Genomic DNA, 13,758 nt, shown 5'->3' on the forward strand with positions numbered 1-13,758 from the left:
TGGGCATGATGGGGGGTCCCGGCTGCAGCGATCAGACATTGATGACATCTCATAAATATCAATGTTTATGGTGGGAAAAAAAACAAAAATTGCAGCCATTAAATGTAAGAGAAATGTGTAAAACGCGCCAACAATGTCCAATTATGGCCCCGTAAACATGGATCCGTATATTGGCCGTATATTGGCCTCCAGACTCTTATATTTGCTTATAGGAATTTATAAGCAAATAAAGAAGAAAACAAAATGACCCGGTGGCAAACTGGCGCAAACCCACAAATGTGGCCATCTCTAGCGGTCGGTTCAGAGACTACTTACATGTGATGACGGGGAATTTGCACCCAGCGGTCTAGTAGTCGGTCACAGCTTCTCACGGACCAGGGGAATAACGCGCGACCAATGAGAAGTGGTCACCAGAGTCTCCGCTATGATTTACATCTCACATTTGCCTTCTGGCCTCCTTGTATTGCCAGGACCTGATAGAGGAATCACCTGCGCAGCGCCCGCTGCCAAACAGACATATGTTCAGCCAACGTTAACTGTTTAGGAGATGACACAATATTTTAATTACCTAATTGAGGCCTCTGGTAAAATTATTTCACAAGGTTATTTAATAATTTTACCCTTCCCCTTTACTGAAAGCTGTACAAAGGTATTAATAGACTAGCGTTACAGTGTATCAGTCTATCACAGCAAATACTCAATATGGTTAAAGACGAACTCCAGCCTCAGCCTGAAAATAGAGAATACTGACAAGAGTGCAGCTCTGCAGGAAGAGCGCCCCCAAACAGATGCTCATATCTCAGCTTCCAGGACCCCAGTAATTGTGACACGAGGGAAGAGGATCTCGTGGTAGATATGTATTAGATGTGTCTGGTGTATATTGGTGTTCTTTCTCTCCAAAATTCCAATTTCCAGACTGTATGTCAGGATCAGTACAGGATAAGTAATGTAATGTACACAGTGGCTCCACCAGCAGAATAGTGAGTGCAGCTCTGGAATATAATACAGGATATAACTCAGGAACAGTACAGGATAAGTAATGTAATGTATGTACACAGTGACTCCACCAGCAGAATAGTGAGTGCAGCTCTGGAATATAATACAGGATATAACTCAGGAACAGTACAGGATAAGTAATGTAATGTATGTACACAGTGACTCCACCAGCAGAATAGTGAGTGCAGCTCTGGAGTATAATACAGGATATAACTCAGGATCAGTACAGGATAAGTAATGTAATGTATGTACACAGTGACTCCACCAGCAGAATAGTGAGTGCAGCTCTGGAGTATAATACAGGATGTAACTCAGGATCAGTACAGGATAAGTAATGTAATGTATGTACACAGTGACTCCACCAGCAGAATAGTGAGTGCAGCTCTGGAGTATAATACAGGATATAACTCAGGATCAGTACAGGATAAGTAATGTAATGTATGTACACAGTGACTCCACCAGCAGAATAGTGAGTGCAGCTCTGGAGTATAATACAGGATGTAACTCAGGATCAGTACAGGATAAGTAATGTAATGTATGTACACAGTGACTCCACCAGCAGAATAGTGAGTGCGGCTCTGGAGTATAATACAGGATATAACTCAGGATCAGTACAGAATAAGTAATGTAATGTATGTACACAGTGACTCAACCAGCAGAATAGTGAGTGCAGCTTTGAAGTATAATACAGGATAAGTAATGTAATGTATGTACACAGTGACTTCACTAGCAGAATAGTGAGTGCAGCTCTGGAATATAATACAGGATATAACTCAGTATCAGTAATGTCAAGTATGTACACAGTGACTCCACCAACAGAATAGCGAGTGCAGCTCTGGAGTATAATACAGGATGTAACTCAGGATCCGTACAAGATAAGTAATGTAATGTGTGTACACAGTGACTCCACCAGCAGAATAGTGAGTGCAGCTCTGGAGAATAATACATGATGTAACTCAGGATCAGTACAGGATAAGTAATGTATGTGCACAGGGACTCCACCAGCAGAATAGTGAGTGCAGCTCTGGAGTATATTACAGGATGTAACTCAGGATCAGTACAGGATAAGTAATGTATTTACACAGTGAATGCACCAGCAGAATAGTGAGTGCAGCTCTGGAGTATAATACAGGATGTAATTAAGAATCAGTACAAGATAAGTAATGTAATTTATTTACAGTCACATTAATTCTACACATGAACTGTATAATGGTGTTTGAAGGTAGGCAGGCGTATTATCAAGGCTGTCAGGTGAGGGGTACGGGGAAACGTACAGGGTAGAAGAGATTTCCCTCCTGGTTGGGCACTGATCTTGTATACAATATATAATTTACGTCTTTAGTGATCTGTGTGTTGTGTGAAATCTGCGGTAGATTAAATATCACAGGACATTATATATATGACAGGTGATTTCTACAAATACCTGGTTAATACAAGCTCAGGGCAAACTGCAATCCTCCCATCTCTTACCCCCGTCATCAGATATTAGCAGCGCTCGGCAGTTCTGATGTCTCTGGAAAGGATTCTGGATTCATCTGTCTGACATTATCCTTACAAAATGATGGAAAGTTATTAATCTTGAATAACGCGTGTGGTAAGTGGTACGTAGTGGCGCAGCGCTCGGCAGCCGCAGATTCGCAGTTTCTGAAGTTAAAAACCACAAGTCCCAAAAACTGGACATGAAATGGATAAAACAAGTAATAAGCGGCGCTCCTCATGTGCCAGATATGATGGATGCTGCCGGCCATTCTGCTCCTTTTAGTCTCACTTTGTCCATCTTATATTAACTTCCTCCCACCTCAATTATTTCCCGAGCAATTGGAATTCTAGACTGACAAACGTTCCCAGTACATGTTACCGGCGGCCACGTTACTGCCACTGGGGCTCAGCCTGGAATCTTAACTAGCAACAAAGGGAACATAACACTTTATGACTTGCTGCAAATCCTACACCGCTCCAGCAGCATTCTATGAAACCTTAAAGGGGGGGGTTTCATTACAGGACCCATCCCTCTGAGACCGGAGAGCCGCTACATAGAGCAACCCTCAATCCAGTGGATCCACCGCTCCTGTGTATTATATGGACAAGAAGCGTTAAGTAATATTACATTCCCACAGAAGCGCTCATCGTCTGCAATCCGCTCACTATACGAGGAATAATTCCCAGATCCAGTATTGCATTGTTGGTGATAATCAAGATGTATTCTATATACTATGATCATTTATATACATCTGTTTTCTGTGTCCTTCCATAATTACAGGAAAGTCACAGGAATTCATAGCTCTGTTCATCCTGAGCCAGCTGGTTCATCAACAGAATGCAAAAACTATATGCAAAAATAGAAATGCAAACTGGCGGAGGGTTTGCTACAATGTATCCAGTTTACACAATCGTCTGTGAGCTAAATCCATCAGCACAATTTCTGTCTCTAGTCCTGATGGTTTGTTACAATGTATCAGTGTCACAGTGTTAGTCTGGAGTGAAAGAAGTTTGGATCACAGAGGATTGTCTAGACTGGGTACAATTGTAACAAAACTTTAGCTGTGTGAAGTACTAGGTCAAGTTTTCAGTTTCTAGAGTTGAAAGGTTTATTTTAACTGCTTTACAACTGGAGTTACCACTTGAAGCAACAGTGGAAAAGTCAATATATAGCGGGGGGGGCCATCATCGTCTCCATTCCAATGTCTCCATATACAGCGTTAATTAAGTTCTTTGGTGTTTCATAAAAATACATTAATTGGAATAGGAATCAGATTGAAACAATAACAGGAATAAATCTCGTCGCTCTCCATTAAAAAAAGAAACCCTCCCAAAAAAACTTTTCGCAAGATCGCAATGTTCTTTGATTCAACAATCGAGCGTTGATTGACAGCGGGCGCTTCCCTCTAGGAGTGCCGATTTATTGTCCCTGCTCATCATTACATTCACGAATAAGTCATTGTAGCGCACGTCACGGAACCGGAGGAACATCGCAGAGCGACCACCGGACTTATCAGGGGTATTGGGGTTAGGGAAACAATGCAGCCAGATCGTAATATAGGAGGAAGAAATCAGTAAATATTTATACTGGCAACACGCAATGAATCCTGACTTAATCCGGACACCACAGATACATAATGTATATAATAAGCCCCCACCCAGCTACCCTTACCGCACTCAGAAATAAAGGACCACATAGAAAAGTCAAGATAAGGCCCCATTCACATTGCGTTTGTGCTGTCCGCTGAACGTATATATTTTTAAACACTAAAAAAAAGTATTTAAACGTACAGCTCGGCGTATACGTAGATTGTAATGGGTCAAACGTAGACCAAAATAGCGTCCGTTGGGTCTGTATTTGTCATGGTTTACGTCTGCTACGATATTCTGTACTTCAAAAAATCGTATACGCGACGTAACTTTTTTAACATTGATCTCAGTGGACGACGTATGCAAACCCAATGCTATACGTCTGTATCCGTTTACATACAGTAAATCTATCAGTTTGTTTTTTTGCTAAAAAAAAAAGTATACTTTTTTCGATAAAAAACGAACAGAAAGGCATATCGACGTATGAGTATACGCTAAACGTACACGCTATAAAAAAAACACAGATGTAAACAGGAAATGGTACACGTTTGTATACGTTTAAAATGGTCTACATTTTTATAAAAAACATATACGCCCAACGGATAGCACAGACGCAATGTGAATGGGGCCTAAGGCGCCTCCCCTCCGCTCAATAATCGTAAATCATCACCGCACCATATTTCCCCCACTGCGTCCTCAACTGCCTAGACAGGGTGCTGCAATGTAATTAGTTGTGAGAAGCTTTTCAACCTCTGGATGGAAATTACAATGTTCCCATTCACGGACAGCAAGCAGAGATCTTGAAACTTGAGAGGAATTGAGGCACACCGCATATTAGAAAGGTACAGAACCTTTAATCATAAAATGATTAAAGGCTATTGAAAAATTTTATTTTTACTAAAACAACGTGTTATGATGTTTAGGGCAACTTTATATTATTATTTTTCTTTACTTTTTGAGATACAGCTTCTTTGTGTCCAGAATAAATAGAAGCTGTAACTTGCGCTGAAACTCGAATCCGTCAGGTGAGCGGGACTGACGGCTTCGGAGAGCGTGGGTCCTGATCCACCTATTATCGATCACATCTAAGTTATAAACACGATAGACGCGCTGTCCCCGAAGCCGTCAGTCACGCTCAAATTTGGGTTCCGAGCACGATACAATCCAGATGTGTCCAGGATACATAGAAGCCGTGTCTCAAAAAGTTAAATAAAAACTAAATTATAAAAGTTGCACTAAACATTAGAATATTCTTTTTTCCTTTTACTAAAACAAAAGTCATCAAAAGGTTTCCACAGCCTTTACTGGCCCTGTGATAAGGAAACATTCTGCTCTCCAGGGTGCTGAATGTCCTAAAATACTGTATACATAGGACGGCTAAGCTTGTAGTCACCGCCACCAATGAGGGGCTGGCGGACATATTTGAGGGCTTTAGAAGTCAATGAGGTTTATCATCACTGTCTAAAGGTGGGCTAGACAAGGTGGCAGCCCTCCAGCAAGTGTTGTGCCCAGTCGTCAGGAAAACCTTCAACCAAAGTGGTTTGCTAATTTAAGAACTTGAGACATTTGCATTTTTTCTTCTGCATTCAGGTCTTAAAAACTGGTCAGAGCTGATATTCGGTCACTGCTATAACACTTCAGGTCTACAATGTTCATAAGACACAACTACCAGGACAGCGGGCACCCCCTCCACTAGTAATGGAGCCTCTGAGGTGCGGGCCAGTTACTGATTAGTTCTCATGAAATCCTATTAGGTTTTGATTGTTTACATCCAGAGGCGAGAAACTCGCCCTCACCTAGTCCTGCTCACAAAGTTGAAATGCTTGTTACAGTGTATCAGTGCGGGAAATCCTCTGTGAGCGAAACAGCAGCACAAATCTGTCTAATGCCCTGGAATGAAGACTTAGGCCTTATTTAGACGACCGGGCGTCAAATCAGCCGTGAAAAACGACCGGGTGTCAAATCAGCCGTGGAAAACGACCGGGTGTCAAATCAGCCGTGAAAAACGACCGGGTGTCAAATCAGCCGTGAAAAACGACTGGGTGTCAAATCAGCCATAAAAAACGACCGGGTGTCAAATCAGTAGTGAAAACGACCGGGTGTCAAATCAGCCGTAAAAAACGACCGGGCTTCAAATCAGCCGTGAAAAACGACCGGGTGTCAAATCAGCCGTGGAAAACGACCGGGTGTCAAATCAGCCATAGAAAACGAGCGGGTGTCAAATCAGCCGTGAAAAACGACCGGGAGTCAAATCAGCCGTGAAAAATGAGCGGGAGTCAAATCAGCCGTAAAATACGAACATTCTGTAGGGAATGTTCACACGTATAATTTTGTTGCATTTTTTGGTGATTCTGCAAAGAGAAAAATCATGCAACGAACTTGGATGCTGAATTATCTGAACGTTGCTGCAGAATATCTCTGTGGTCTTAAATGTTTTTCTATTCCGGGAGGCCACATTTTGTTTAGCCCGTCATTCAGACGGAACACACACGTAATTATATATCTTACATGGAAACATTTTTGCTGTCGGGACTTCGGGGTCCTTGTTATTTGGGGTCCTGGGTGCGGAGCCTCTTAATCATCTGCAGTCAGTGCAGGGCCGGCTCGCTGCTAATCACTCCACCAGATGCAACTTCTAATTCGGTGATTGATTTCTTGTCAGGATTTTCTCACACAGTCATCTAGAAGGAAGTTAAATGGAATGGAATGTGTAGGTATGACAGCGGCGCGGGCCGACCATCACAGCGGACCCCGATAATTACTGCAGCCTTCATCACATCTTAATTGCAACATCACAATTTTGGAATGAAAATCATTCAGTTATTGCACTGCCAGCATATTAATGTGATGAACATTTCCCTCCAGGGACCGGCCTATTTTGGCCCTTAATGATGAAGCATTTTCAGTTTTTTCATCGTCTCATTCAGAGAGCCATAACTTTTATATTTTTCAATCGAAATAGACCTATGAGGGCTTGTTGTTTCCGGATGAGTTGTCTTTTTCAATGGCACCATATTGGCCTACAAAAAATTCTTTTTTTGGGAAATTTATTTTTGCATCGCTCCATTTCAAGAGCCAAAACTTTACATTTTTCCACCGATGTAACCGTATGATGGCCTTTCTTTATACGAGATGAGATGTCGTTTTCATTGGTACCATTTTGGAGCACATGGGACTTATTGATTAAATTCTATAAATTTTATTTGGGGGGGTGGTGAAAAAAAAAGTTTTTAACACTTAAAATAGAAGCACTTTTTTAAAGAAAAACTTTTTCTATGTTTTTTTTTACTGTGCACCTCATTTTTACAAATGTTATTTCCCATCACTATCCGATCTGCTGATCGCCCCTATAATACTTGAGTATACTTATAATACCACAGCATTACTGCCTGTCAGTGTAAAACTGACAGGCAATCTGTTAGGCCCACGGCTGCCATGGCGACCTGTGTTCACAGGCTGCCGATGGACGACTGACAGATGGAGTCTTCTTCCTCTGTAAACCACGCTGCTGCTGCAGTCACTATTGGCCACGGCATCTTAGGGGTTAAACGGCCGGGATCGGAGGTAAGTTTGATCCCGGCTATTAGAGCAGTTATCAGACAGCCAAGCAATCGCTCCCGCCTGCATGGGACACCCAGCGTAAAAAGGTGGCAGCCTAGCCAAAGGCCGTAAAGAGGCGTATTAACAGAAGTTAACGGAACATTGCAGCAAAGCCTCAGCCGTAGGACTCTGTATATCTAAAGGTTCACACAGCATCCAGTACGTGGACCCTCTGCACATAGGATGGAAATTCTGCAGCATATTACATTAGTAGCAAAGTAGATAGAAATTATTTGTAGATCAACTGTTCAATGCAGCACAGAGTATTTTAGAAGAACAGTGTGCTGATCTTGTGGGATTTCTTATATGAAGTCATACAGTAGAAGAAACACAGCCCCAAGCAGCACAGAGTATGTCAGGAGAGGATTGTGCTGATCTTGAGGGAAGTTTCAGACTGAGAGTTATATAGTGGAAAGAGCAGGGTCCCCAGCAGCACAGAGTTTATCAGGAGAGGATTGTGCTGATCTTGTGGGAAGTTTCAGACTGAGAGTTACATAGTGGAAAGAGCAGCGCCCCCAGCAGCACAGAGTTTATCAGGAGAGGATTGTGCTGATCTTATGGCATTTCTTATATTAAGTCACATAGCAGAAGAAACTGAGCCCCCAGCAGCACAGAGTATGTCAGGAGAGGATTGTGCTGATCTTGTGGGAAGTTTCAGACTGAGAGTTACATAGTGGAAAGAGCAGGGTCCCCAGCAGCACAGAGTTTATCAGGAGTATGTTGATCTTATGGGAAGTCACAGAGTTTTGTAGTGAAGGGAGCATGATCTCTCCCCACCAGGTCAGCACAATCCTCTCCTGACATACTCTGTGCTTCTGGGGGCCCTTCTCCCACTATATAACGCTCAGTCTGTGACCTTCAAGAACATCAGCGCACTCCTCTCTGTGCACATTCTCATTGTCTGTAGGATATTTGGTCAGCAATATTGGTGACCACACACAGACCAGTCCATAACACAGGCGTCCAGGCCATAGTCTACAGTAACCAGCAGGGATAACAGCAATGTATTGTACCGTGAACACAGGGACCCGCCTGCCCCACTAATACAGAGACCAGTAAGATCTTTACTGGTGATTCCTTTATAAATTCCTGTCTAATGCTTCTCCAGCATAAAAGGGGTTAACATGGTATGTTTGATTGGCGCTTACTGAATGCTGCACCTCACTGGCAACTGGGAGTCTCTGCCGCGCGCCCATCCCCTCCAGATATCAGACCTTCCATGTGTCAGATCCACAGCCTCACTAAAGCGTGCCAAGCGCCATCAAGACGGAGGTGTAAAAATAATCCCAGCATCTGCTCCTCTCTGCGGTCCGGGTGCAGCTGATCTGACGTGTTGGCAGCGCTACCTGTGTGGGAGGAAGGACAGATCTCCATAACCTTCACATCCTGATGAAGCCGTATCCTTCTAATTCCTGATGTCCCTGAATACATGGCCAGAGCGTGTCATGTCTATATCTACCTCAGAGGATGGGACAACCACAAAGAATCACATCTCAATACCTGCTGGTAATGACCCCACCAACCCTCAACAGGAGAATCAAGCACATAGTCCCTGCTCATCATCAAGAAGGCCACCAGTCCTGGGAGGACATCAGTCCTTGGAGGCCACCAGTCCTGGGAGGACATAAGTCCTGGGAGGACATCAGTCCTGGGAGGACATCAGTCCTGGGAGGCCATCAGTCCTGGGAGGACATCAGTCCTGGGAGGCCACCAGTCCTGGGAGGACATCAGTCCTGGGAGGCCATCAGTCCTGGGAGGACACCAGTCCTGGGAGGACATCAGTCCTGGGAGGCCATCAGTCCTGGGAGGACATCAGTCCTGGGAGGCCATCAGTCCTGGGAGGACATCAGTCCTGGGAGGACATCAGTCCTGGGAGGCCATCAGTCCTGGGAGGACATCAGTCCTGGGAGGCCACCAGTCCTGGGAGGACATCAGTCCTGGGAGGACATCAGTCCTGGGAGGCCACCAGTCCTGGGAGGACATCAGTCCTGGGAGGACACCAGTCCTGGGAGGCCATCATCACTAAATAATAAAGACACCACATGTCAAGATATACGACAACAAGATCGTTTGTAGATGGTGACGTTGCTATGGGAGCCCCCAAAGTTTTATTGGCACAATTATTAACCAAATAGTTAATCTTCTGACTTATTCTCGCTGGTGACTGATGCCTTTTTCTAGTAGCGAGGTGTACGCCGGATTAGCAGTGACATCATAAATTCTACTCATCAATGTGAAACACACTTACAATGAACACAGCGACAAGATTTTGGTTGTATCAATATAACAATAAGTGTCCGTTCACACGTTGCGGAAAATCCGCAGCAAATACAAATCTCCTCCACACACTGCGGAAATACGGAGCGGAAAATACGCTGAGAAATGGACCTGCGGTGCAGAGTTTTATTCCGCAGCGTGTCAGTTGTATTTGCATAAACGCTGCTTATTTGTTGCGGGTTTTCTCTCATTGAACTCAATGGGAGGTAAAACTCGCCACAAATAGCAGTTGTTACGTAATTTGCGGCGGGTTTGCAACGACTCTGAAAAAAAATAATATATCTTATACTTACCCAGAAGTATGTGTTCCTCCCTCCAGCGCGGCCTCCTGGTAGGACGCTTCATCCAATCTGACCGCTGCTGCAGCCAATCACAGGCTGCAACATCATCCCCGGAAACGCCATCCCTAGAGGCCGGCCTGCTAGCTTTCCGTCTAAGTACTGCAGTTTTCCGCAGCGGACATTCCAGGCGAAAAACTGCACCACAGTTTGGTGCGTTTTTTCGCCCGGAATTCTCTGCCGCGCACAGGGCGGATACCTGCGTGCTATTACGCAGCGTATCCGCCCCGTGTGAACTCAGCCTAAGATGGACTTGATTATATCCATTTCATTGAGCATCAGATGGAGATCAAACAGAGGTTGGGTGTAGCGGTGTGTAGTACTACCTCCTATCCTACAGGTGTCACTTGTCAATACCGTCTAGGAAAGTCATTGATAGAAACGGGGGGATGAAGGGAGTAAAAGCACAGCCGTAACTTTACAAACCTCAGATTATTTACCCCCTCAAGACAGCTCCGGAGCGATCATTTGTACCGGGTGATGATGTCTGTGTTTTAATTAGTCAGGACCAGCGCACACATTTTCCATAACGAACATACGAGCCTTCGGCTACCATTGATTGTGCAGAGCTATTTATTCTGAGAGCGTTATCGAGCGGGCAGAGGGTGTTATGAGAGATACTCACACATGACGTTGAGGAATACATTGTCTGAAGCGAGCACCACTTTCTCCCGTGTGGCCCGGTCATATATCCCAACATGACACTCGTAGGGTCCGTTGTCTGAAATGCGCACCTCGGGGAGCCTGCAGAAGACAAGAATGAGAGCAGTTAATTATCTCAGCCGAGCAGAATCACCTTACGTACATATAACGGTCACAGTCAGAGCCCAATAAACATAAAGGATCCGGTTTTATCGGAATTACATTGGCCACTATAATGGAGCGAGCTCCACGGAGACTTTATGAGGTGTGAAAATGGCTGTTTTATCGCCTGGTGTCCTCGTAGACTCAAAAAGTTTCTTTGAAAAGTAATAGATTGGAGGCCGTGGAAAGGGGAGGTGGGAACAGGACCGAGAAAAATAGCAGATTATTGCAATGGTTGGAAAATCCGGCTTAATTTCTGCCCACGCGTCCACTTCCAGGCCCGGAATAATGAATTTACCTATTAAGGGTAACCTTGACTAGAAGCAGCTTAACATCGGGTAAACCTAGAATTACGCTGGATATGAGCGTGCGCTTTACTGACGCTGCAAGTAATATTCGTTTTCTATCCGTTTAACATGTGATTTTCTCTAGCGCCTTTCGTGCTGCCATCTGTGATGGTGTAATTGGGGGTTTCCGTTCTCAGTCTGGCACCTGGTTTGCTGGTCCATAGATTTTATTTCTACAACACGATTACAATATATAAGGTAGCAAGTAAAAGGCACACGAGACATTACCCAGTCAGTGCGTGTGGGGGGGGGGGGGGGGCTCGGTGGATACAAAGTATCAGATACCTCATGTGTATTAGGCTTTATTCAGACGAACGGGAAAAACGTCCGTGCAACGCGCGTGATTTGCACGCGCGTTGCACGGACCTATATTTGTCTATGGGGCCGTGCTGACATGTCCGTGATTTTTCCTCAGCGTGAGTCCGCTGAAAAAAAGTCACGACTTGTCCGTTCTTTCTGCGTTTTTCGCGCATCACGCACCCATTGAAGTCAATGGGTGCGTGAAAACCACGCATGCCGCACGGAAGCACTTCCGTGCGAACTGCGTGATTCGCACAAGAGCTGTCAAACTCTGAATGTAAACAGAAAAGTACCACGTGCTTTTCTGTTTACAAACATCCAAACGGAGTGTCTTTGAGATGACCGAACCCGGCGAAAAAAATTTCCGGTACGCGACGTCAGGAGACAGTCACTGTCCAGGGTGCTGAAAGAGTTAAACTGTTTCAGCACCCTGGACAGTGACTTCCGATCACAATATACATGAACGTGTAAAAAAAAACGAAGTTCTGACTTACCGATAACTCCCGGCTTCTTCCTCCAGTCTGACCTTCCGGGATGACAATTCAGTCCAAGTGACAGCTCCAGCCAATCACAGGCCAAGCACAGGCTGCAGCGGTCACATGGACTGCCGCGTCATCCAGGGAGGTGGGGCCGGATGTCAAGAGAGGGACGCGTCACCAAGGCAACGGCCAGGAGGGAAGTTCTCAGTAAGTACGAACGTTGCTCGATATTGTGATCGGAATTCACTGTCGAGGGTGCTAAAAGTGTTACTGCTGATCAGTTAACTCTTTCAGCACCCTGGACAGTGACTGACGTCGACTAGCCTCATCTCTATGATGGCGGCTGCGCTAAAATCACGCAGCCGCGCATCATACACGGATGACACACGGAGCTGTCAAGTGTTTTTTGCGCGTGAAAAACGCCACGCTCGTGTGAATCCAGCCTTACTGTAACAGGCAAGTCCTGCAGCGAGGTGATGGGTGAGGAGCCGGTCTACAGGAGGGACTGACAGTCCTGCAGCGAGGTGATGGGTGAGGAGCCGGTCTACAGGGGGGACTGACAGTCCTGCAGCGAGGTGATGGGTGAGGAGCCGGTCTACAGGGGGGACTGACAGTCCTGGAGCGAGGTGATGGGTGAGGAGCCGGTCTACAGGAGGGACTGACAGTTCTGCAGCGAGGTGATGGGTGAGGAGCCGGTCTACAAGGGGGACTGACAGTCCTGCAGCGAGGTGATGGGTGAGGAGCCGGTCTACAAGGGGGACTGACAGTCCTGCAGCGAGGTGATGGGTGAGGAGTCGGTCTACAGGGGGGACTGACAGTTCTGCAGCGAGGTGATGGGTGAGGAGCCGGTCTACAGGGGGGACTGACAGTCCTGCAGCGAGGTGATGGGTGAGGAGCCGGTCTACAGGGGGGACTGACAGTTCTGCAGCGAGGTGATGGGTGAGGAGCCGGTCTACAGGAGGGACTGACAGTCCTGCAGCGAGGTGATGGGTGAGGAGCCGGTCTACAGGGGGGACTGACAGTCCTGCAGCGAGGTGATGGGTGAGGAGCCGGTCTACAGGGGGGACTGACAGTCCTGCAGCGAGGTGATGGGTGAGGAGCCGGTCTACAGGGGGGACTGACAGTTCTGCATTTCCTCTCTTCATGGATCTACAGGTTCAGAGACATCACAGCAGCTTAAATTACTGCAGTCTCTACTCAATAATGTCTGTGGGGGGCAGAGAGATTTGGCAGCACTTGGACCCCCTCCTTGGAGGATCTTGCTGATGATGGTGCTTCATTTATGAAAACCAAAAAGACCCATTTGCCTTTCCAAAAAAGTTGTAATCTCTCCTTCATGATGAACGGGTTTCTGCAGCCTCCTCCACTGTATACTGCATGAACTAAGTACTAAGGGACTTCCGGGGAATTTATCAATCGCTGTCGCCTATTTTTTTGTCCTTAAATAGCAGCAAAAATGTGTCACTTTTCTCACCATTCACCAGTTCTAAAACGTTCACAGGGACTGGACGTGGTGTCCACCTTTTTGACAAGATTTATTAATACTAA

General features: G+C 45.6%; 1 protein-coding gene across 2 annotated transcripts in view; it reads right to left on the reverse strand.

The window, feature by feature from the left end:
• IGSF21 (immunoglobin superfamily member 21) overlaps nt 1-13,758 on the reverse strand; it is a 273,506-nt gene that overhangs the window by 159,128 nt on the left and 100,620 nt on the right. For both annotated transcript variants that reach the window (XM_075840560.1, XM_075840559.1), the window contains exon 3: nt 10,906-11,024. In XM_075840560.1, coding sequence (XP_075696675.1) covers nt 10,906-11,024 — 119 coding nt within the window. The remainder of the gene's footprint in view (nt 1-10,905; nt 11,025-13,758) is intronic.

Source organism: Rhinoderma darwinii, chromosome 10 (assembly GCF_050947455.1).
Source record: "Rhinoderma darwinii isolate aRhiDar2 chromosome 10, aRhiDar2.hap1, whole genome shotgun sequence".
NCBI classification, from domain to species: Eukaryota; Metazoa; Chordata; class Amphibia; order Anura; family Rhinodermatidae; genus Rhinoderma; species Rhinoderma darwinii.